This window comes from Cucurbita pepo, chromosome 18, assembly GCF_057944985.1.
Source record: "Cucurbita pepo subsp. pepo isolate OVF chromosome 18, ASM5794498v1, whole genome shotgun sequence".
NCBI lineage: Eukaryota > Viridiplantae > Streptophyta > Magnoliopsida > Cucurbitales > Cucurbitaceae > Cucurbita > Cucurbita pepo.
This window is the reverse complement of record NC_141815.1, coordinates 6,132,070-6,154,642: the sequence shown is the minus strand read 5'-3', so window position 1 is coordinate 6,154,642 and position 22,573 is coordinate 6,132,070. Positions and strand designations below refer to the sequence as shown.

At 40.0% G+C, this 22,573-nt stretch overlaps 1 protein-coding gene, 1 non-coding gene and 1 pseudogene across 2 annotated transcripts; 2 read left to right on the top strand and 1 right to left on the bottom strand.

Annotated features, from left to right (window-relative positions):
- The first annotated feature begins 1,932 nt into the window (after nucleotides 1-1,932).
- On the top strand, nucleotides 1,933-2,624 carry LOC147787307 (uncharacterized). Its single transcript, XM_087119499.1, has 2 exons — nucleotides 1,933-2,034; nucleotides 2,214-2,624. The coding sequence occupies exons 1-2, from the start codon at nucleotides 1,933-1,935 to the stop codon at nucleotides 2,622-2,624; spliced, it is 513 nt and encodes a 170-aa protein (XP_086975625.1).
- Nucleotides 2,625-6,578: 3,954 nt separating this feature from the next.
- LOC147787306 (uncharacterized) lies at nucleotides 6,579-8,885 on the top strand (annotated as a pseudogene).
- A 12,200-nt stretch (nucleotides 8,886-21,085) lies between these two features.
- TRNAI-UAU (transfer RNA isoleucine (anticodon UAU)) lies at nucleotides 21,086-21,159 on the bottom strand. Its single transcript has one exon. It is a non-coding gene; the product is annotated as a tRNA-Ile (tRNA).
- Between the last annotated feature and the right edge of the window lie 1,414 nt (nucleotides 21,160-22,573).

Genomic DNA, 22,573 nt, shown 5'->3' with positions numbered 1-22,573 from the left:
TTAGAGATTCTCCAAAGGTTGTTAGGGTTTGCTTCCTATCGCAGCGTTTGTCACCTTTCGTTAGTATTTCACATTTTAATTAATAATCCAACTAACAATGTGAAATACGACTCTAAAATGACATCAATTATCTTAATTGAGGCTGAAAATAGGTTTAGGAGGATTGAAACGGTGGTAACCGGGTCAAAAATTGAAAGCTGAGCCGAATACGCTGGGAGTTGCCGTCGGAAGCCGTCCGAACTGCCGTCGCGCTACGAAGCCGAGATGAGACGAAGGGCTGCTCGCACTGGTGGGTGCCACGTGGCGGGTCGAATGGCGCTCCAGGTCAGGGCGAGTGTCGAAGGCCGGTTTGGGTTTGCTCGCTAGTTGTCAGCTACATGTAGGCCACTAGGCTTCTATTCATGGGCTGAGCTGCAAGCGAGTTTGGCTGTGGGTTAGTAGGCTGCGCCATAGGCCTCATTTGTAGGATGGACTCGGTTTTGGTTTCGCGGTTTGCGGCTCTCTGGTGTGGGTTGTAGAGTAGGCGCGGATCGCAGACTTGGATTTTGGGTCGAGGGTTCTTGGGCCGCTACAGGTGGGCTACACTGACGCAGTTTGGGTTGCGAGTTATGGATCGGGCCCGACCCAGATCTGATGGAGTCGTCTCCTTCACCCGGATTGCTGCGATTCTCTGACACGTTTTCTCTCTCCTTTCTGTGACATTTTCTGACATCGTTTCTCCCTCTTTTTCTATCTTTATCTCTCTGTAGACTCCCCTCTCCTCTCCCACGAAGTTTCGTAGCAGATGGACATCGGTGGAGGTGGATCGAAAATTCTCCAAAAATTGATTCCGAATTCTTCTCTAATGTTGAGATATATTATTTATGGAATATATCTTAGATATTATATCTTAATATTCTTTCCTTTATGATTTGATTTAGAGTTTATTTTATTTTATTCTCAGTATTTAATTATTTTATATTTTCCATATTTGTGAGTTTATACACCTTCTCAATTCTATTTCTATTTCTATTTCTCATTTTTAACATGGTATCAGAGCATTGATCTTGGTATTTCTAATATTAGAGCACCGATCTTAGTATTCCTAATACCCCCTTGGACTCAGAGTCCAAGGGGAGTATTAAACCTCCAAACCCTAACTGAATTAGTGAAGCCTTTACGCCGATCATCCAATATCAAGAATACATTATAAGCATCTTCAAATTTCTCACCAAGCTCAAAGGTGACATATTCAAGATGTTCGTATTTTCTTTCACAGCCTCTCAAGTGATCAAGAGCACCGATATTGGTGTTATTATCCAGTAAATCATTTATGCATGGACCAAGAAGTGATCAGGGAGGATATTTACTTGTTCCAAATCAAATTAAATGGGACAAGTTACTAATCCTCGAGTCAATCATTGCGGTCTATTTCTAAAGCATTTATGCATGGACCAAGAAGTGATCATGGAGGATATTCAATTGTTCCAAATCAAATTAAATGGGACAAGTTACCAATCCTCGAGTCAATCATTGCGGTCTATTTCTAAGTTTTGCATCTTTCTTGAAAATTCAATAATTTCTTGAAAGTCTAAAAATGCAAACCAATCAAAGGCGGTCTATTTTTTGGTTTTGCATCTTTCCTGTAAATTCAATAATTCTTGAAAGTCTAAAAATGCAAACCAATTTTGTTTTTGTAACGCCAAAAAAAAAAAAAAAAAAAAAAAATTGGTTTATGTCAAAGAGATGGTACGCCTATACGGGTACCAGACCCTATCGGGTCAAACCAAGACTCGAAGTGTTGGTATGAAAGAGCGACCACCTTAGTAAAAGTCTCGTGGGAGTAACCACCTTAATGAAGAGGCAACTCGAGAACGTAAAGAAGATGGGAGAGGGGCCTATCCCAAACTCTTCCAAGAGACGCCAACTTTCGGGGATGAACATCTGCCTTTAATGGAGTTTGCCTACAACAATAGTTATCAAGCGACCATTCAGATGGCCCCCTTTGAGGCACTGTATGGGCGTAGGTGTCGAACACCAGTGTTTTGGGAAGAGGTAAGCACGCAGCAACTACTGAGACCAGAGTTGGTCCAGGTCACCAACGCAGCAGTGCAGAAAATCAAGTAGAGGATACTCACCGCACAGAGTCGACAGAAAAGCTATGCAGATGTGCGTAGAAGGGACCTCAAATTTGAAGTGGGTGACCACGTGTTCCTGAAGGTGGCCCCTATTAGGGGGTGTTGAGGTTCGGAAAGAAAGGGAAACTGAGCCCAAGGTACATAGGCCCCTTCAAGATTCTAGACAGAGTTGGGGCTGTGGCTTATAGAATTGCCCTACCACCAAACCTTGCCACCGTGCACAATGTGTTCCACGTATCCATGCTGCGAAAGTATACTCCTTACCCTACTCATGTAATCGAGCATGGGAGGCTTCCTCTTCAAGAAGATCTGTCTTACGAGGGGAAGCCTAGCAGAATTTTGGCTCGAGACACTAGGCGGTTGCGTAACAAAGATATTCCCTTGGTAAAGGTCTCATGGGGTAACCGCCGTGAGGAAGAGGCAACCTGGGAACGAGAAGAGGACGTGAGGAAAGCTTATCCCGAACTCTTCCAAGAGATAGCTACTTTCGGGGATGAAAGTTCCTAAGGAGGGGAGAATTTGTAACGCCAAAAAAAAAAAAAAAAAAAAAAAAGGCAGGGGGCTAAGACAACTGAGGGGCAAAAAGGTCATTTTACCCCTCCAGCCCTAATAGGGGTCCAAGGAGAACCCCGTCAGATTCCCTGCAAAAGAAAGAAGAAGTTAGAGAGAAATCAGAGAGGAGTCAGCCGCGAAGATTAACGGACCACCGCCGGAATCCATCTCCAGACGAGACTCGTACAAGGATTGAGAGGCTAGCAAGTTCGACGCTCCGTTAAAACCTAAGAACATTTCGCGAGGTAAGGTTTCTGAACGACATTGCTCAGATCTGAGTTTTCCCCTACGTGAATCGATTCTTAAATGTTGAAATCTTCACCTAGGAACAACTCACGCACGGTCTGTGAAGAAGTTTGGCCGAGACCTCAACCCAAAGGCGGAGATTCGAGAGTCGTCCGAGAACAGTGAGCGAACTTCCGACGTTCTTAAATCATCTGATAGTCAAGAAAAAATTACATAAAAAAATACTAGGACGTAGCCTGTAACACGATCTAGAACTTTGCTAAAGGAATCATATCGAACCGATCTACGGATTGAAACTTATGAAAATTGGAAAAAACAGACTGGTTTCGGTTTTCAGAGGACAGAGAAGAAAGAAGAAAGAGAAAAAAAATGGCCGGCGAGCGGCGGAGGGCGGCGACAGGTGCCGGACACGCGTCGACCATCGGCTGGAGCAACGCAGCTCCAGTGAGGCGTCGACACGTGTCGCCTGCAAGCCGGGCCGAACCGCGACACGTGCAGCCTGCGACTAACGCCTTCCCGCGCGCGTGACTACGCACTCCCAGCGCGCTGCTAGCACGTGAGCGCGCGTGGAACGGCCAATTTGGCCCGGTTGTTTTCTGTTTGACTGATTTTTGTCCCGATTCCAGTTCTAATACTGTTTTTACGTGAATAGAGACCTAATTTAAAGAAATCAATATTTGTGGACACCTCACGGGCAAAGAAACGCTAGCAAAAAGGGCACGCGTCAACCAGGTAAGTCACCACCCGGTATTTAGGAAGAAATACTTGTAGGATTCGCTCGGATTGCATGCATGCTAGTAGTCCTGCTTCAGATTAGCTCTCCATGTAAACTATTAGTCAGATTAACTGTTGTATTTATATTGGGTAAATTACATGATTGTTGCTGTATGCTTTAAGCTTCCGCTGTATGTATGTATGCGTTAAGTTATGTTAGAATTGTGTATGCCGGGTTTCGGGTGCTTGATGGACGAATTTGCCCCATTGAGCGCGAACTTCGTGCTCTGGGTGCTTGATGGAGGTCATCGCCCCGTTGAGTCGTATGCCTAGTTTGTATGAATTACATACTATGATGTTAGAAGAAGATTTCATGCACACTGTTAATTGCTAGGGCCCATTTCTATGATAAGATTAGGGAATTTCTGTTAGGAGCGATATGCCGCTCTAGTCAGACTTAATTTTCCCCTAGAACTTTAGCGGTTTACCACGGCAAGAAGGTACTCCGGAGTGTTCATAGATTGCTAGCGTGTGAACGGTATCTATAGCTTCGTGGGAGGACAAAGGGGTCTCTAATCAGTCCTTAGTGCTCTTAGCCATTTCGCATGGGAAATGTGTCCCCACGTCGTACAGCCCATTAGCTGCATGGGAACGGGTTGGGTCGCGCCCCCCATAGGGGGACTAAATGAGCGTAGGGGTACTCAACACACCCCTAGGCTAGGTACCATGTAGTCCTAGATAGCCATGTAGAGGTAGCACCTCATAGAGAGATACCAACCATAATAGCTTGGCATAAAGAACCTTTAGGCCTTTAATGAAAGGATGACGAACCGATGAAACCCAAGGGGCAAGCCCCAAGGGACCAAGACTAGAACCAGATGTCCAAGAACCGAGTTAGAAAACCGTGGGAATCTGTAAATTAAGATGCAAAGAGAGCCTACAAGTAGGTGGCTTAGTGAGTATAATTTTTATACTCTTTCCTTTCTACCTTCCTTTTTGTCAGGTGCCGGTCGAGGTGGAGGAGCGTTGGAGAGCTGTGCGGTCACAGAAGGGGTCGTTCCGGAGCGTCAGTCCCTTGTCGGTCTTTAGAGCCTTTTGTATTTTTTTCTTAATAATTGTATTTCCCGTTGGAAATATTTGGTTTTAATTTTGTATTCGTAATTTCTTTTTTTATTCATTTGAAACAAAACTTTTCTCTATTTTGTTTTAATTAAATGACATTTTTACCTTTTACTTTACTATTTATTCCTTTTTGTTTGTTTTCGATTTCATCTTTTTAGTCACGACTCGGCTTTTCGAAGCCTCGAAAAATCGGGTCGTGACAGATTGGTATCAGAGCAGTCAGGTTTTAGATTCTGTAGACTTTTTCTAGGATAGAGAGTCGTACACCTCTGTGACTCAGCTCAACAACACACCTCGCCGCGACCAGGTATGCATTTTAACCCTGTTTAGTAGGATATGAGTGGTTGCAAGGCTGTAAAAATTTGATGTTTGTCTTGGAAAAGTGGTAACTATGATTACACTTTAGAGTGTTTAATAGTGAAGGTTCACTCTATTACTGTCGATGCTAGATTTGAGTTATTGTGAGGAGGCCGAGAGGGTTCACGTTATAATTTACTGGCCTTAGGAAGACAAAGGGGTGACTTCACAAAGTGCGTGACGTCCAACCCATAGAAATGTATATCAGACCTTATAAGGTCTAGTAAGAGATGGTATACCTATGGCTCAGCCTCCCACGACCATAATTCTAGATGTCAAGCATGCCTCCGTGGAGACCACGTAGTAGGCCTAGACAGTATAGGGCTGTCTTGGTGCACAAACCACATAATGGACCCAAACAATATCGTTCTTACAAGTAAGGGCGACCACTGTAGGAATTAAGCACCCCTCAAGCAAACCATTTTCACGGGTGAGTTTGGTTAAGTTGGAAGTCGAGAAATAAGATTCACCAATAGAGAGAGTGAAGCTGTGGAGGCCCTGGCTTCCAGGTTGGTTGGAGTCTTCATGATATAAGTTCAGGTTCATGGACTTCCATAAGTGAGATGTGCGCTTTATGCCACTAATGAGTCATGGGGTGTAGGATATTCCTACTAAAGGATCACCTAATGGATGACGAGTCGCTTTAGACCTTGGTGGAGAGGACCAAGTTCAAAAGCAATACGTGGTTATCAGGACCATGAAACTGCGTTCTAACCTATCCTTTGGTCAGGGCATGTATGCTCACAAGGTGAGGGACGTGGAACTGTCTAGGTAGTCCAGCGAACCTCAGGGTTGAGAACAACAAGAAAAGAGTCAAGCTATGGTCATGCCTTCGCCGTTTGAAGGAAGAAAGTCTAGATGGGCGTTAATAAGAACCAACCCTTGTATAAGTGATCTGGACTACAAAGAGTAGAACTCCAGTTTCACACATGAGTGTAACAAAATACTTGTGAAGCATGCTCAGACAGAGGTAGAGATGCTAGATAACGTGAGTTTGGAAACTACCTGAAGAGTAGTGAGATAGTGATAGTGCACTAGTAAGGGAAGCAGAAGACATAATGTGTCTTGGGGAAAACCTTGGACATAGATAAAAGTATCCTTAGAGCTTGAGGAAGACTAGTTACCAAACAAGAGTTTTTAGAGAGTTCCATAGGCTCCTTTACAAGAACTTGATGGATGCACACACACGAGCCAATATAAGATATCACTACGAAAGGAAATGTGACTTGATCAATCATAAGACACTACATGAGTTGGCCTAGGTGAATGCAGAGGACTTATACAAGGAACCTTTATTTTCAAAACAGCCTGCATTTAGCTCAGATGAGTATTAGTACTTAGGCAAGTTACATGACAAGTTATCTCGTTATGAGGAAAGACCTATGTTGGCCAATTGGGAGGTAGCTACGAGACCATTCTTGGTGAAGTAGTAAGGATTGTAAGGGTCTCGACAAGTTTAGGATACCTCTTATGTGGATCAAGGAGAGTGATATATCGAAGGCAACTATTAGGAGCAATTACGAGGAAGGAAAGTTTATCGATAAGCCTTTCGACCTGATCAATGTCTTGCTAAGGTTTAGGTTTAGACTAATTGAATGTTTAAGAGATTTTCTTGTTATCGTCAGAGACGACTTCAATGACAATGTGTCGTTGTACACCAAGATGGAATTAGTTGACAAGGAACACTCGGGGGAAAGTTATGATGATGTTAAGGACACACCAATTGTACGCTAAGTTCCCCAAAGCATGTTTTGGCTGTCTGAGATGACATCCGAAGTTATGTGGTGTCAAGCGAAGAATTCATCGTAGACACCGCTAAGATTGAAGTAGCTATGAGGTGGCCAAAACTGACCACAGTCACTAAGGTACGAAGTTCTAGAAATCTTTCGAAAGACTCGTACGTGATATTTCCAAGATCTCTGCAGCGCCTGCACAGTTAACCAAGGAGGGAAAAACCTTCGATTGATTACCAGTAGGCGGAGAGAGTTTCCAGGAACTTAAGCAAAGGTTGGTGACTACAGCAATTCAAGATGGGCTAGACAACCTTGTAACGTATAGAGATGCCTCATGTAAGGGCTTAGGGTGCGTGCTTATGCAGAATGGTAAGGCAGTAGCTTACCCTTCAAGAAGGCGGAAAGAGCACGAATAGAATTACCCTACTCATGATCTTGAACTAGCAGCAACCATGCTTGCCATGGAGACATGGCAACATTACGAGCATGGAGAACAGTGCAAGCATACACTGACTAAAGAGCCTCGAGTACTTGGTCGTGCAGATGGAATGACACAGACCGTTCATACATCTGCAATGTTCACCAAGCAAGGGAAGTTACAAGATGAAATGAAGGACCGCTAAAAACTGGGGTTGTAGTTAATGGTGATATCGCTAAGATAGCACAGATGACCATGCAACCCACTTTGTGAAAACGTGTCTTTGATGCCCAGAGATTTGATGAACACTTTAACAAAGTGTGGAGTCAGACTGGGGCGGAAAAACCAACTAGGTATTCTATCTCCTCAGACGGGGTCCTACAGTGGCAAGACTGCTTGTGTATTCCTCGAGACGAGGAAATCCTAAAAGACATTTTAGCTGAAGCCCACCATATATCTGATACGTTCCACCTAGGATGTACGAAGTTATCTGAAGAGATGCGATTGGTGGCTTGAGAATGAAGAGAGACATGGCGGGTTTCGTAAGACGATGCTGCTAGCAGGTTAAGGCATCAAGATAGCGCCCAACAAGATTGCTACAGCCCTTAAATGGGAAGTAGTGAGTGTGGGTTTTATCTCGGGTTTGCCAAAGGCTAAACAGACTCGTAACGTGAGACCACTTATCGAGTAGATCGATGAGATAAGTTATATGTCAAAGAGATGGTACGCCTATACGGGTACCAGACCCTATCGGGTCAGACCAAGACGCGAAGTGTTGGTATGAAAGAGCGACCACCTTAGTAAAAGTCTCGTGGGAGTAACCACCTTAATGAAGAGGCAACTCGAGAACATAAAGAAGACGGGAGAGGGGCCTATCCCAAACTCTTCCAAGAGACGCCAACTTTCGGGGATGAACATCTGCCTTTAATGGAGTTTGCCTACAACAATAGTTATCAAGCGACCATTCAGATGGCCCCCTTTGAGGCACTGTATGGGCGTAGGTGTTGAACACCAGTGTTTTGGGAAGAGGTAAGCACGCAGCAACTACTGGGACCAGAGTTGGTCCAGGTCACCAATGCAGCAGTGCAGAAAATCAAGTAGAGGATACTCACCGCACAGAGTCGACAGAAAAGCTATGCAGATGTGCGTAGAAGGGACCTCGAATTTGAGGTGGGTGACCACGTGTTCCTGAAGGTGGCCCCTATTAGGGGGTGTTGAGGTTCGGAAAGAAAGGGAAATTGAGCCCAAGGTACATAGGCCCCTTCAAGATTCTAGACAGAGTTGGGGCTGTGGCTTACAGAATTGCCCTACCACCGAACCTTGCCACCGTGCACAATGTGTTCCACGTATCCATGCTGCGAAAGTATACTCCCGACCCTACTCATGTAATCGAGCATGGGAGGCTTCCTCTTCAAGAAGATCTGTCTTACGAGGGGAAGCCTAGCAGAATTTTGGCTCGAGACACTAGGCGGTTGCGTAACAAAGATATTCCCTTGGTAAAGGTCTCATGGGGTAACCGCCGTGAGGAAGAGGCAACCTGGGAACGAGAAGAGGACGTGAGGAAAGCTTATCCCGAACTCTTCCAAGAGATAGCTACTTTCGGGGACGAAAGTTCCTAAGGAGGGGAGAATTTGTAACGCCAAAAAAAAAAAAAAAAAATAGAAGGCGGGGGGCTAAGTCAACTGAGGGGCAAAAAGGTCATTTTGCCCCTCCAGCCCTAATAGGGGTCCAAGGAGAACCCCGTCAGATTCCTTGCAAAAGTAAGAAGAAGTTAGAGAGAAATCAGAGAGGAGTCAGCCGCGAAGATTAACGGACCACCACCGAAATCCATCTTCAGACGAGACTCGTACAAGGATTGAGAGGATAGCAAGGTCGACGCTCCGTCAAAACCTAAGAACATTTCGCGAGGTAAGGTTTCTGAACGACATTGCTCAGATCTGAGTTTTCCCCTACGTGAATCGATCCTTAAATGCTGAAATCTTCACCTAGGAACAACTCACGCACGGTCTGTGAAGAAGTTTGGCCGAGACCTCAACCTAAAGGCGGAGATCCGAGAGTCGTCTGAGAACAGTGAGCGAACTTTCGACGTTCTTAAATCATCCGATTGTCAAGAAAAAATTATAGAAAAAATACTAGGACGTAGCCTGTAACACGATCTAGAACTTTGCCGAAGGAATCATATCGATCCGATCTACGGATTGAAAGTTATGAAAATCGGAAAAAACAGATTGGGTTTCGGTTTTTAGAGGACAGAGAAGAAAGAAGAAAGAGAAAAAAACGGCCGGCGAGCGGCAGAGAGAGGCGACAGGCGCCGGACACGCGTCGACCATCGGCTGGAGCAACGCAACTCCAGTGAGGCATCGACACGTGTCGCCTGCAAGCCGGGTCGAACCGCGACGCGAGCCGAGCCGATCGGGCCGGGCCGGCCGACTGCGACTACGCGGAAGCGAGTGCACGTGTAGCCTGCGACTGGCGCCTTCCCGCGCACGTGACTACGTACTCCCAGTGCGCTGCTGGCACGTGAGCGCGCGTGGAACGGCCAATTTGGCCCGGTTGTTTTCTGTTTACCTGATTTTTGTCCCAATTCCAGTTCTAATACTGTTTTTAGATGAATAGGGACCTAATTTAAAGAAATCAATATTTGTGGACACTTCACGGGCAAAGAAACGCTAGCAAAAAGGGCACGCGTCAACCAGGTAAGTCACCACCCGGTATTTAGGAAGAAATACTTGTAGGATTCGCTCGGATTGCATGCATGCTAGTAGTCCTGCTTCAGATTAGCTCTCCATGTAAACTATTAGTCAGATTAACTGTTGTGTTGATATTGGGTAAATTACATGATTGTTGCTGTATGCTTTAAGTTTCCGCTGTATGTATGCATGCGTTAATTTATGTTAGAATTGTGTATGTCGGGTTTCGGGTGCTTGATGGACGAATTCGCCCCATTGAGCGCGAACTTCGTGCTCTGGGTGCTTGATGGAGGTCATCGCCCCGTTGAGCCGGTATGCCTAGTTTGCATGAATTACATACTATGATGTTAGAAGAAGATTGCATGCACCCTCTGTTAATTGCTAGGGCCCATTTCTATGATAAGATTAGGGAATTTTTGTTAGGAGCGATATGCCGCTCTAGTCAGACTTAATTTTCCCCTAGAACTTTAGCGGTTTACCACGGCAAGAAGGTACTCCGGAGTGTTCATAGATTGCTAGCGTGTGAACGGTATCTATAGCTTCGTGGGAGGACCAAGGGGTCCCTAATCAGTTCTTACTGCTCTTAGCCATCGCATGGGAAATGTGTCCCCACGTCGTACAGCTCATTAGCTGCATGGGAACGGGTTGGGTCGCACCCCCCATAGGGGGACTAAATGGGCGTAGTGGTACTCAGCACACCCATAGGCTAGGTACCATGTAGTCCCAGATAGCCATGTAGAGGTAGCACCTCATAGAGAGATACCGACCATAATAGCTTGGCATAAAGAACCTCTAGGCCTTTAATGAAAGGATGACAAACCGGTGAAACCCAAGGGGCAAGCCCCGAGGGACTAAGACTAGAACCAGATGTCCTAGAACCGAGTTAGGAAACTGTGGGAATCTGTAAATTAAGATGCGAAGAGAGCCTACAAGTAGGTGGCTTACTGAATATAATTTTTATACTCATTCCTTTCTACCTTCTTTTTTGTTAGGTGCCGGTCGAGGTGGAGGAGCTTTGGAGAGCTGTGCGGTCACAGAAGGGGTCGTTCCGGAGCGTCAGTCCCTTGTCGGTCTTTAGAGTCTTTTGTATTTTTTTCTTAATAATTGTATTTCCCGTTGGAAATATTTGGTTTTAATTTTGTATTCGTAATTTCTTTTTTTATTCATTTGAAACAAAATTTTTCTCTATTTTGTTTTAATTAAATGACATTTTTACCTTTTACTTTACTATTTATTCCTTTTTGTTTGTTTTCGATTTCATCTTTTTAGTCACGACTCAGCTTTTCCAAGCCTCGAAAAATCGGGTCGTGACAGTTTTGCATCTTTCTTGTAAATTCAATAATTTCTTGAAAGTCTAAAAATGCAAACCAATCAAATGCGGTCTATTTTTTTTACTGATATTTTCATTACTGGAAAGACAAAAGTGAAAGACAACTTGGGTGTTATTGACCTACCGTAAAGACAAGTTAAAGACAAGTTGGATGTGATTGACATACACTCTCCAACTCGAGGGGGAGTGTTGAGATATATTATTTATGTAATATATCTTAGATATTATATCTTAATATTCTTTCCTTTACGATTTCATTTAGAGTATATTTTATTTTATTCTCAGTATTTAATTATTTTATATTTTCCTCATTTGTACCTCTTGTATCCTATTTAAAGGATATCAATATCAATGAGATTATACACCTTCCCAATTCTATTTCTATTTCTATTTCTCATTCTTAACATCTAACAGTGAAAACGGCGACTACACGGCGTCTATTTGTTCAAGGTGATTGTATTTAGGCCGGTGGACATTTTCATAGTGTTGGTAGGTCAGTTTAGGCGTCGAGGCTGAGGTTTCGAAGTCGTAGGTTTCGTTTCGGATTCTCACTGGAAAACTCAAGGTTTTCTTGCTCTCAGATTTCTTATTGATTTCCTTCATTGCAGGTACTCTGAGGCAATGGCTAAGAGGAGTTCATTAGCTGAAGACTCGGTGTTCCTTGGGGAACGTGGCGCGTGTTTCTGCGACCCTGCGTTATTCCTAGCAGTCGGCGGAAAACTCACGGGTTTTCCGGCAACTAAAAAGAACTTTCATCCTCAAAAGTCTCAAACTCTTGTAACTCAGGATATTTTTCTCTTATTTCGTCCTCACATTCCCACGTGGCCTCCTCAGTGTGGTGGTTTGCCATTAAACCTTAACGAACGCAGTGTCCCTATCTCAGGTTAAAATTCTTATTAGTTTTTCCTCATAACTCAAATCTTCTTTGAGTTGGAGGGGCTCGTAGTTTATTATGTGGATAGGGTCCGTCATGTATTTCCTCAGTATCGACATTGAACTACATCGTGCACTCCTGAGAGAGAGGGAGGTAGGACAAACTTATAAGCTAAGGGATCAATCCACGAGAGAATCTCGAAAGGCCCGATGAACCTGGAACTTAACTTGCCCTTACGTCCGAACCTCAAGACACCTTACATGGATTCCACCTTTAGGAATACTAGTCCCATATCTCAAACTCCAAGATCCTATGCCTTACAACCGTGTAGATTTATTTATCTACTTTGAGCGGTATGCATCTTCGCTCGGATTTTCTGGACAGCCTCATTGGTGACTCGAACCAACTCAGGTCCTACCATTATAGGGGGCCATGCAAATGCAAACATATGCAATCATGCTCTTGGGACCTATCTCTATTCTCTACGGGTATCCTACAGTCTCAGACTACTATAGATGTGTAGTACTTTCCTATACATTACCCAGACATGCAAGTGTGAATCTCTGAGGGCTCGCACACCCCCTGGACCCTCTCTAGTCAAGCTAATCTGTAGCGACGTCGGGAGGTTAGCGGAACCCCTGGTGTCATGCTCCTAAAAATAACTTTCATCCTCGAAAGTGATTAAAACGTGCATCGATATTTCTCTCTCTCATCGTTTTGTCCTCACGTGGCTTCTTCAGTTTTTTTGTTTTTTTTTTGTTTTCATAGTATGTTAATGGAGGTTATTGCTTGGTTACATAGGGCTTTCATTACATGGACTTAACCTTTCATTTGTATGTCACCGGTCTGATTGATCTAGAATATCAAAAGTCTCGTTGAAGCGTAGACTTAACGTGTCATTTCATCCAAACCTTAGTATGCCTTTAATCAATGCCACCTTCAAGCCTACCTTAATCAATTCCTTATATTTAATAAATAGCTATATGGCTGGATCATATATCCTCTCATCAAAGTTAATGTGCTGAATAGAAAATGTTAAAGGTGTCAATACTAATGCTAGAAAACCTCGAGTATTTACCTCCCATTTTAAAAGTTTAACATTCCATTTTAACAATAAAAATCTTGGAATGCCCCCATGGTCTAGCCATTTAACTAAAATAGAAAATTTTCCTCAAAATGAAAGTAAAAGATAAGTGGCATGGTCTCGAGTATTTAATTTTATAGTTCAAACATTTATCACTCTGTAAATATTTATGGTTATGGATTTTGAATCCAATAAGGAATTTAAATCTGACTAATCTTATTTTTTGAATGACATATTTTTAAGGTTTTACATAACTTTTTAATATTTTTCTTGAGTTTCTTGCAATTTTCTAAGCATTATTTTCGTCTACCACGTCTTTCAACCTCTAAAGATTTAGGGTCTAAGGGTCTCAATAAACTTTCAAATTGAAATTTTAAGAAAAAAATTTAGAAAATTAATTCTTTCCTGGACTTGAGTTTTATAATAAGGTATCATAAATGAAAAGATGATTAAAAAAATTGACGTTAGTGGATAACTACTCATATATACCATTTGTAACCTTTACCTTGTTGGCCGGCCCTTAATCTCAAATTAATTAATGTTTTGTGGTGATGTGGTGACAAAATTAACATTATGGACCAATCGAAATATTACATTTATAACTTTGGTAGAGTAACAAATGGTAGAGTTTTCGATTACTTTTATAAAAGTTTTTCACTACTTTATGAATTATAAAATTAGTTCTAATTACATTTATAAGAGTTGTCAATAACTTAAAAAGAAAATTATTTGAATTATAAAATTATTTCAATTACATTTATAATTATTTTCATTAGTTTTACTTTTAAATTTTAAATGTTACTCACGTTATTTTCATTAACATTTTTCTATTATATTATTACATTTATATATATATATATATAATAAAAATGAATTTAAAATATTTTTAATATTTATTTAAAATAATATATATATATATATATATATATAATTAAATAAATGAATATATGTGTTCTTCAGTTTTTCACGATAAATTTAAATAAATAAATATTATTTTACTTGATCCACGTTTTAGTAGTCCGTATCAATTTTTATTTTTACAACTTGATCACTATTTTAACCCATCACCTCTTCATATTTTTCAGAACACAGAACATAGAACACAAATACATAGTTTGGTCGATCTAAATCTTTTTGCCTCCATTATTGCTCTCTCCAAAGCTTCCAATTTTATTTGTTGTTTATCTTATTCTTAAGAGATGTCTATTGTATTGTGAGAAAATTGTAAATCTACTACTTCGGAGAGTTGTGGTGTGTTTCTATAAAATTTCAGACAATTGTACCGATTTGATCCTGAGCCGTGGAAAGGATTGAGTTTGCTCCTAAACTCGTAAAAAGAGCTGTGTACTGGTTTGAACCTGAGGCATGGAAACCTGAGTCGTGGAAAGGATTGAGTTTTCTCTTGAACGCGTAAAAAGAGCAGTGTAGCGGTTGGGCTCTGATCGGAGGAAAGAGTCAAGAAAGGTTTATTCAAATTCTCAAGAGGCGCTTGGGGAGTGGAGTAGGTCGACTATAAAACTACGGTGTTATATTTTCTAACCCTTTCCTATTTAAATTCTCAATTATTATTAAGTTTTATTGCATGCTATTAAGTTTTATTGTTATTACAAAAATTTAATCATTATATTGTTGAAACCCTATTCATACCTTTAGGGTTGCCATATCGATCCAACAATTGGTATTAGGTTGCTCCTATTGTTTTTTTTTTTTAATCTTTATTTTATGAGCTTATGGCAAATCAACTTATTAAAAACGGTTTTTGTGAAGGACAATCAACTTGTAGACCTCCTTACTTGCATTTGCTTCTTACAAAAATTTTATATATATCATATGGATGTGAAAAGTGCATTCTTAAATGGTTATATTATGGAGGAAGTTTATGTAAAACAACCTCTGGATTTGAAAATTTTAATTTCCCACATCATGCCTATAAGTTGTAAGAGGCTCTTTATGGCTTAAAACAAGCTTCGAGAGCTCGGTACGATAGACTTATTAATTTTCTTATTGAGAATGATTTCAAAATGGGTAAGCTCGACACTACTCTCTTTATTAAAATTAAAGAAAAAATATATATCATTAGTGTAAATATATGTGGATGATATTATATTTGGTTCTACTAATCCTTCTTATGTGAAGAATTTTCTAAATGTATGCATAATGAATTTGAGATGAGTATGATGGGAGAGCCCACTTTCTTTCTTGGACTTCAAATCAAACAACTGAAAGATGTTGACACGTGCCTATGGTTCTGCACGTGTCATATATACTGATATGTGTGAATTATCTGTGAATCGGTATGCTTATATTATGTTTATGTTATGTTATAATATGTGAATTGTATGATAATAATTATGGTACGATGTGTTCAAGGATATGTTCTCGATAGGATACGAGAAGGATGCACAAGACGAAATGTAACGATAGGAGTAAGATACGTTCATGAAGCGTTAAGGTTAGGTTACATATCGTAATGCTATGGATAGGGGAGATTAATGAAAGAATATGGTTAGGATATGGGTAGAAAGGGATAGGTTTGTGATAGATTGATAGAACGACAGCGTTAGGATACGTTCCTGTGATGATATGACTAAGGTACATTCACGTAATGATATGACTGTGATAGGTATAAGAACGTTAAGGCTATGATAAGTTAGGGAACGATATGACCATGAAGTGTTTACGATATGACATGTTTATGATACGATATATTGTAATGTGAGGGGTTATGTTTAGATTGTTTTGTGTGACCATGGAGGTAATTGTTGAATGAATTGCACATTATGAAATGACATGTTAAAAGCATGGAGCGTTATGTTATGTTTTCTAAATTGTATGTATACAACATGTTATGAAGGACATGATATCATGATAAATGAAATGAAATGTAACCCCGTTAGGATTATACGTAGAGTAAAAAATGAGAAATAAGATGTTAAGCGTGGAAGATAATAGCGGGGTTATATTCATTAATGACAAAAGAAGAAATGTTGGGGACCTCATGAATTATGTGTGCTCATGCATTTAGGGGGATACCCCTATTCAGTCACGAGGGTACGGACGCATACATCCAATGGCAGGACAACGATCGTTATGTTTTGCATAGCGCTGCCATGACAGTTACTAGTTCTAACGGGTGTCCGGCTTAAGGAGCTCCTAGAGTATGCTCGCCCGACAAGGAAAGTGGCCCAATGGTGTGCGAACTGACTAGTGAGCCCATACTCACATGTATGGGCTATGTGTAGAGTATATGGCACACGTTCAAATTACTCGTTAGGACAGTACCGTAGGAAAATAGATTGAAGGATAGGTCCCGTCATTGCATTCGCATGTTCTTGCATTTAACCCCCAATAGTGGAGTCACTTACTGAGTATTTCTTTAAATACTCAAGCCATGTGCTACTACATTTTTCAGGTTAAGGCAAGACATTCCTGTATGGACGACGACGACATCGCAACTTGAGACCATGGCACATGCATAGGATAGTGGTATTTATTTTCTTAGACTTAGGCTAGAATAGGATGTTTTTAACTTAAACGCTTATTATTTTATTTAGTCTTTTGTTGTGTCATTTTAAAGATGTTTTCGAAACAAGTAAGTCTATGGCTGTGTTTTAAGATAAAAGTTATGTTTTATGGAATTTAAATGAAGTCTTCCTCATTCAATGTTTATGGTACGTATACAGTAGCGACCTTAAATTAAATAGAAAATTTTGGATCGTTACATATATGGTTAGGATATGGGTAGAAAAGGATAGGTTTGTGATAGATCGATAGAATGATAGTGTTGAGATACGTTCCAGTGATGATATGACTAAGGTACGTTCACGTAACGATATAACTGTGATAGGTATAAGAACGTTAAGGCTATGATAAGTTAGGGAATGATATGACCACAAAGTGTTTACTATATGACATGTTTATGATATGATATATTGTGATGTGATATGTTATGTTTAGATGGTTTTGTGTGACCATTAAGGTAATTATTGTATGAATGGTACGTTATGAAAAGACATGTTAAAAGCATGGAGCATTAGTTATGTTTTCTAAATTGTATGTATACAGCATGTTATGAATGACATATATCACGATAAATGAAATGAAATGTAACCCCGTTAGAATTATGTATGATACGTAGAATGAAAAATGAGAAATGACATGTTAAGCATGAAAGATGATAGCGGGGTTATATTCATTAATGATAACAGTAGAAATGTTGGGGACCTCATGCATTATGTGTGCTCATGCATTTAGGGGATACCCCTATTCCATCACGAGGGTACAGTCGCGTACATCAAATGGCAAGACAACGATCATTATGTTTTGCATAGCGCTGTCGTAACGGTTACTAGTTCTAACAGGTGTCCGGCCTAAGGAGCTCCCAGAGTATACTCGCCCAACAAGGAAAGTGGCCTAGCAGTGTGCGAACTGACTGGTGAGCCCATACTCGCACGTATGGGCTATGTGTAGAGCATATGGTACACATCCAAATTACCCGTTAGGACAGCACCGTAGGAAAATAGATTGAAAGGATAGGTCCCATCATCTCATTTGCATGTGATTGTTGCATTTAACCTCAATAGTGGGGTCACTTACTAAGTATTTCTTTAAATACTCAAGCCATGTGTACTACATTTTTCAGGTTAAGGCAAGACATTCATGTACGGCGGATGACGATATCACAACTTGAGACCATGGCAGATGCATCGGATAGTATTTATTTTCTTTGAGTTTAGTCTTTTGTTGTGTCATTTTAAAGATGTTTTCGAAACACGTAAGTCCATGGTTGTATTTTAAGATAAAGGATGTGTTTTATAGAATTTAAATGAAGTCTTCTGCATTCAATGATTAGGATATGTGTACAATAGCGACTTTAAATTAAGTAGAAAATTTCGGGTCGTTACAAAAAGTCGTTTTATATAGAAAGAGAAGGGTTGAATATAGGAATATAAAGAGTCTTATAACATTTCCATTGAAGGTGTAATAACTTCCTTGTCAGAAATTGCTCACCTTTTCGGGCGAGAATAAATTCATAGCATAATATCTCTTCATTTTTAGCACCAAAAATAAAATCTCAACATAAAATCTAAAAAAAATAAAATTCCAATCCTTAAACATACACAAACGAATAGAAGCTCGAAATTTATGTATATAATACAATATGATATAAATATATAATAGTTATGTAACGATCCGAAATTTTCTACTTAATTTAAGGTCGCTACTGTATACGTACCCTAAACATTGAATGCGGAAGACTTCATTAAAATTCCATAAAACATACTTTATCTTAAAACACAGCCATGGACTTACGTGTTTTGAAAACATCTTTAAAACGACACAACAAAAGACTAAATAAAATAAATAAGCGTTTAAGTTAAAAACATCCTATTCTAGCCTAAGTCTAAGAAAATAAATACCACTATCCGATGCATGTGTGTTTAGGGATTAACCTAGACTAAATAAAAGTAAATTGATCATATATACCCTCAATTCCTAATTAGAGGCGTGGATTAACCTAGTCTGATTACTAAGAATGAAAAAAAGAAAGAAAGAATAGGAGAAGAGAGATAAAAGAAGATGAGCGTTTATGGATTATAAGAGGGAGAGATAAAACAAGAATTGTTTGGTGGTCTTGGAAGAACTATTCTTGTCTTTTTAATCACTCAATTCCGTCAAGAATCAAGGAAGAACCAAGTGTATGATTTTTGGGTTCTTCATTTAAACTTTCCTTCAAATTCGAGAGCTTTCCTTGGAATTAAGTTTTGAATTTTTAGTATGGTTATATTGGAGGAATTTTGCATAAGTTTCATGAAGGAAGTTGGAGTTGATTCAGACCCGAAGGTGGCATTCTCATAAACATCTAGTAGCTGAAAATATTTGTCAATTTTTTGTTTTTGATGATGTTCGAACTCGATTATTTGTTGTTGTGATTGACCAAAAATTATACCTTTGTAACGATCAATTAAAAGTTTACGATTTTCGTGAAGAAACTAAGTTGATTTGAATTGTGGAGAGAAAGTTATAAAATTAAAGAAAATATATATATAAAAAAAGAATAAAAAACTGGTTTGGAAGTTTAGGAATTTTGACGAAGGAGTTGAATGCATAGGTTATTGTATGTGAGAGAAAGATTCCAGGAATTTTGGAGCTCCTAACATGCGAAGAAGCTTGCTCGGGAAGACACACGTCATCCAAGTAAGTAATCACACGAACTTTAGGCAAATAGTACTTGTAGGTATCGCTAGGACGTGTTAGCACACAAACATTCCTTACCTTAGGTGGTTAGATAATGCATGTTAAAGACTAAAGGTTGTTTTTGGGTGAGTGTATACTTATGTATGTTAGAAAATTATCGTTATGCCCCTAGGTTGAGATTTGTGAGAACCATGCTATTTTATGTATTAAGCAATGCTAGAAAGAAAATATGCATGACTAGAATATGAGTTGAGAAATATGGATGAGTGTGGTGATATGCATGATGAAAAAAATTATAAAAATTTTCCTATGATAAGATTTGTGATGAGTGATGTTTTATATGTTTAATGTTATGTCAGATAAGAGGATGGGTTAACGTTGTCTGTGTTTCAGGTAATTAATGAATGTTATCTCTCCGACGAGCTTGTTTTGCTTGTATGTGTGCATGATATAATATGTGTTAGCTTCAGGTGTTTGACTATTTGTTCTCCCAGTGGAGTGTGTTTATCTGCAAAGAAGCAGGGTGTTTAAGTTACGTTGGCTAGACAATGACTTAGGTCAGGACACCTCTAGTAGACTGAGCACCTAAAGATCGTGAGTGACGGTCAGAGGGTCTAGACCCTGATTCTCCTAAACTAAGAAAGACTCGAAAATTAAAAATAAAAAAGCCTAAAGTCAAAAGTCCGCGTTAAGTCATCTAGCCGCCTTAGGAACCCAAAGAACCTCCTCAGCTCCCAGGTATGACCAAGATGAAGTTTAAATTATGGATTATGTGCTTAGGTAATTGATAGGTATATCTCCCTAGAAAAGGAAGCATGAAATAACTCAATTAAGATTAGGTTGCTACAACTAGTGCGGTTTACTCGTTGACTTAGGTCAAAACGTTTACAGTACACCCTGCACCCCAAGATCAAAGGATGAGATTTGAGTGCACCTAGAGACTTGGATTTGCCTTGTGGAGCTAATCTTGAGCACCCTGGAAATGAGAGATGAGATTTAAACTTCCTAGAAGTCCTTAAGAACGTAGCAGACCTCCACGATAACCAAGGACAACCAAAGTACTTCTCCAGGCTGATAACAGTGTAACGGTGTCTACAGATCCGCCACTACCCATTCGAATCTGGTGGCGAACTAAGCACATGCCAACTATGATAATGTGAGCTTCAGCTTTGTGGAATGGCCCGTGGTCTCCTGAACAGGGCCACTATGTTGTAAACCTCTTCCTGAGAGGGGAGTATAGGTCCACGTCGGATAACCTATTAGCTAACCAGGACACGGGGATCATATCCCTCAAGCTTAGGTGACTCTATGGTCTTGAGGGATGGGCTAGCCAACCTCTATCACCCTACTCATCACTCTCGTTCTACAACAATGCAATTACCTGAAACTATTTTTAACACTGGGTGAGTATTAAAAATATTCAATAAGATTGTAACGACCATAAAGTTCAACATATTCAGAGTTGCCACGTCTCATGCTCATCTATAATGCAGAAATATAACTCTTACATGAAGACCATTTGTAATGTAATAAACTTTCATCATCGAGACTACCTTTAAGGTAGTCCTTTTCCTGATCTTAATGAGCTGCTCATCCCATAATTTTTTCACTTTACACGATTGTTCGATTAACCGTGTGACTAGGTTTGATTGGTTCTGGCGGGGCTCGAACCCGCGACCTTCGGCTCATAAGACCAACGCTCTAACCAACTGAGCTACAGAACCTTGGATTCTTTTCTTAAATAAATGTTTGAATGAAAATAATATTCCTCGAACTCTTTGTTTTTCTCCAACTTTAATTGATAAGCCAATACATTGTAGAACTCAAAAGGGTTTTTCTACCATCTTTTATAAAAGAATACCTATTCAAATAACCATCATGCATGACCTTCCTATAATATTGCGAATGTCGGTCTAGCAATATGCCTCCAGCAAGTATTGGTAGCACATCACAAAGAACTTTATCTTTATGTTTCCCCAAAGTAAAAGATATTAAACTTGAGAAACTACCTTTATTGTTCCACTATCATTGAGACATTGAAGCTTGTAAGGTTTAGGATGGTGTTGAGTTGGAATTTGCAACCTTTTGATCAACATGGTACTTAATACATTGGTGCAACTTTCACTATCAATAACAATACTACAAGAAGTCCCCTTGACTAAACACCTTGTGTGAAATAGGTTGTCTCTTTGATCATCAACATTATTGTCCGTAACTTGAGTTTTAAGAAGTCTTCTCAACAAGTGTCAAATGACTCCCATCTTCCAATTCTTCATCATTCTCTTGGTTTTCTTCTTCAACTAGCTCATCCTAGTCACTTGTCTCAGTATCTGTGACAGCTTGTCCATTCTTGATGGTCATGACTCTCTTGTTAGGATCATCACGACTAATATGACCAATTTCTTGACATTTCCAAGATTTGATGTCTCTATTTCTTTCTCGAACCTCCTTGTATTCCTCAACTTTCTCTTTACCCTTTGAGGTCTCAACTTTGTTCTTTTTGTCAAGCTCATACTTTCCTCTAACCTTAAAATCTATCTTTTCAATATTTGCATCCTTTTTCCAAGTGTTGAAAGTTGTAGACTTAGGAATAACATACCTCTTGGAGTTCTTCTCCCAAGCTAGTTGCCCTTCGATTTTGACAGCAAGGTGTAACAATTCTTGCATATCAAAGTACGCTTGCCTATCCACTCGATGAGCAAGTTGTGTGTTTAACCCACCAAGGAATCTGGCCATTATATCATCGTTGTCTTCATCAATGCATGCTCTCTTCATAAACACCTCCATTTCTTTGTAATATTCTTCAACACTCTTGGATCCATATTGCATTGTATACAGTTTTTCCTTGAGTACTCGAGAATAATGCTTAGGAATGTACATTTTTCTCATTAATAACTTCAATTCCTCTCACATTTCAATTGGTTCTTCATAATTTCTCCTCCACTCTGATATCAAAGATGTCCAACATAATTACGTAATCACAAAATTCAGTTATAGAAAGCTTCAACTTTATTTCTTCACTGAAATTGTTGCAATAAAAAACATACTCAATTTTGCTCTCATATTGCAAATACTCTTCTAGATCAAATCTCCCATACAAAGTTGGAAGCTTTACTCCCTTGACTCCTCCTTCTCCTC

Bases quoted from the DNA above. Each gene is read 5' to 3' on its own strand.
- LOC147787307 (XM_087119499.1), top strand. From the start codon at position 1,933: ATGGAGTTTGCCTACAACAATAGTTATCAAGCGACCATTCAGATGGCC. The intron at 2,035-2,213 runs GTAAGCACGCAG...GGCCCCTATTAG, and splicing joins CACCAGTGTTTTGGGAAGAG to GGGGTGTTGAGGTTCGGAAA.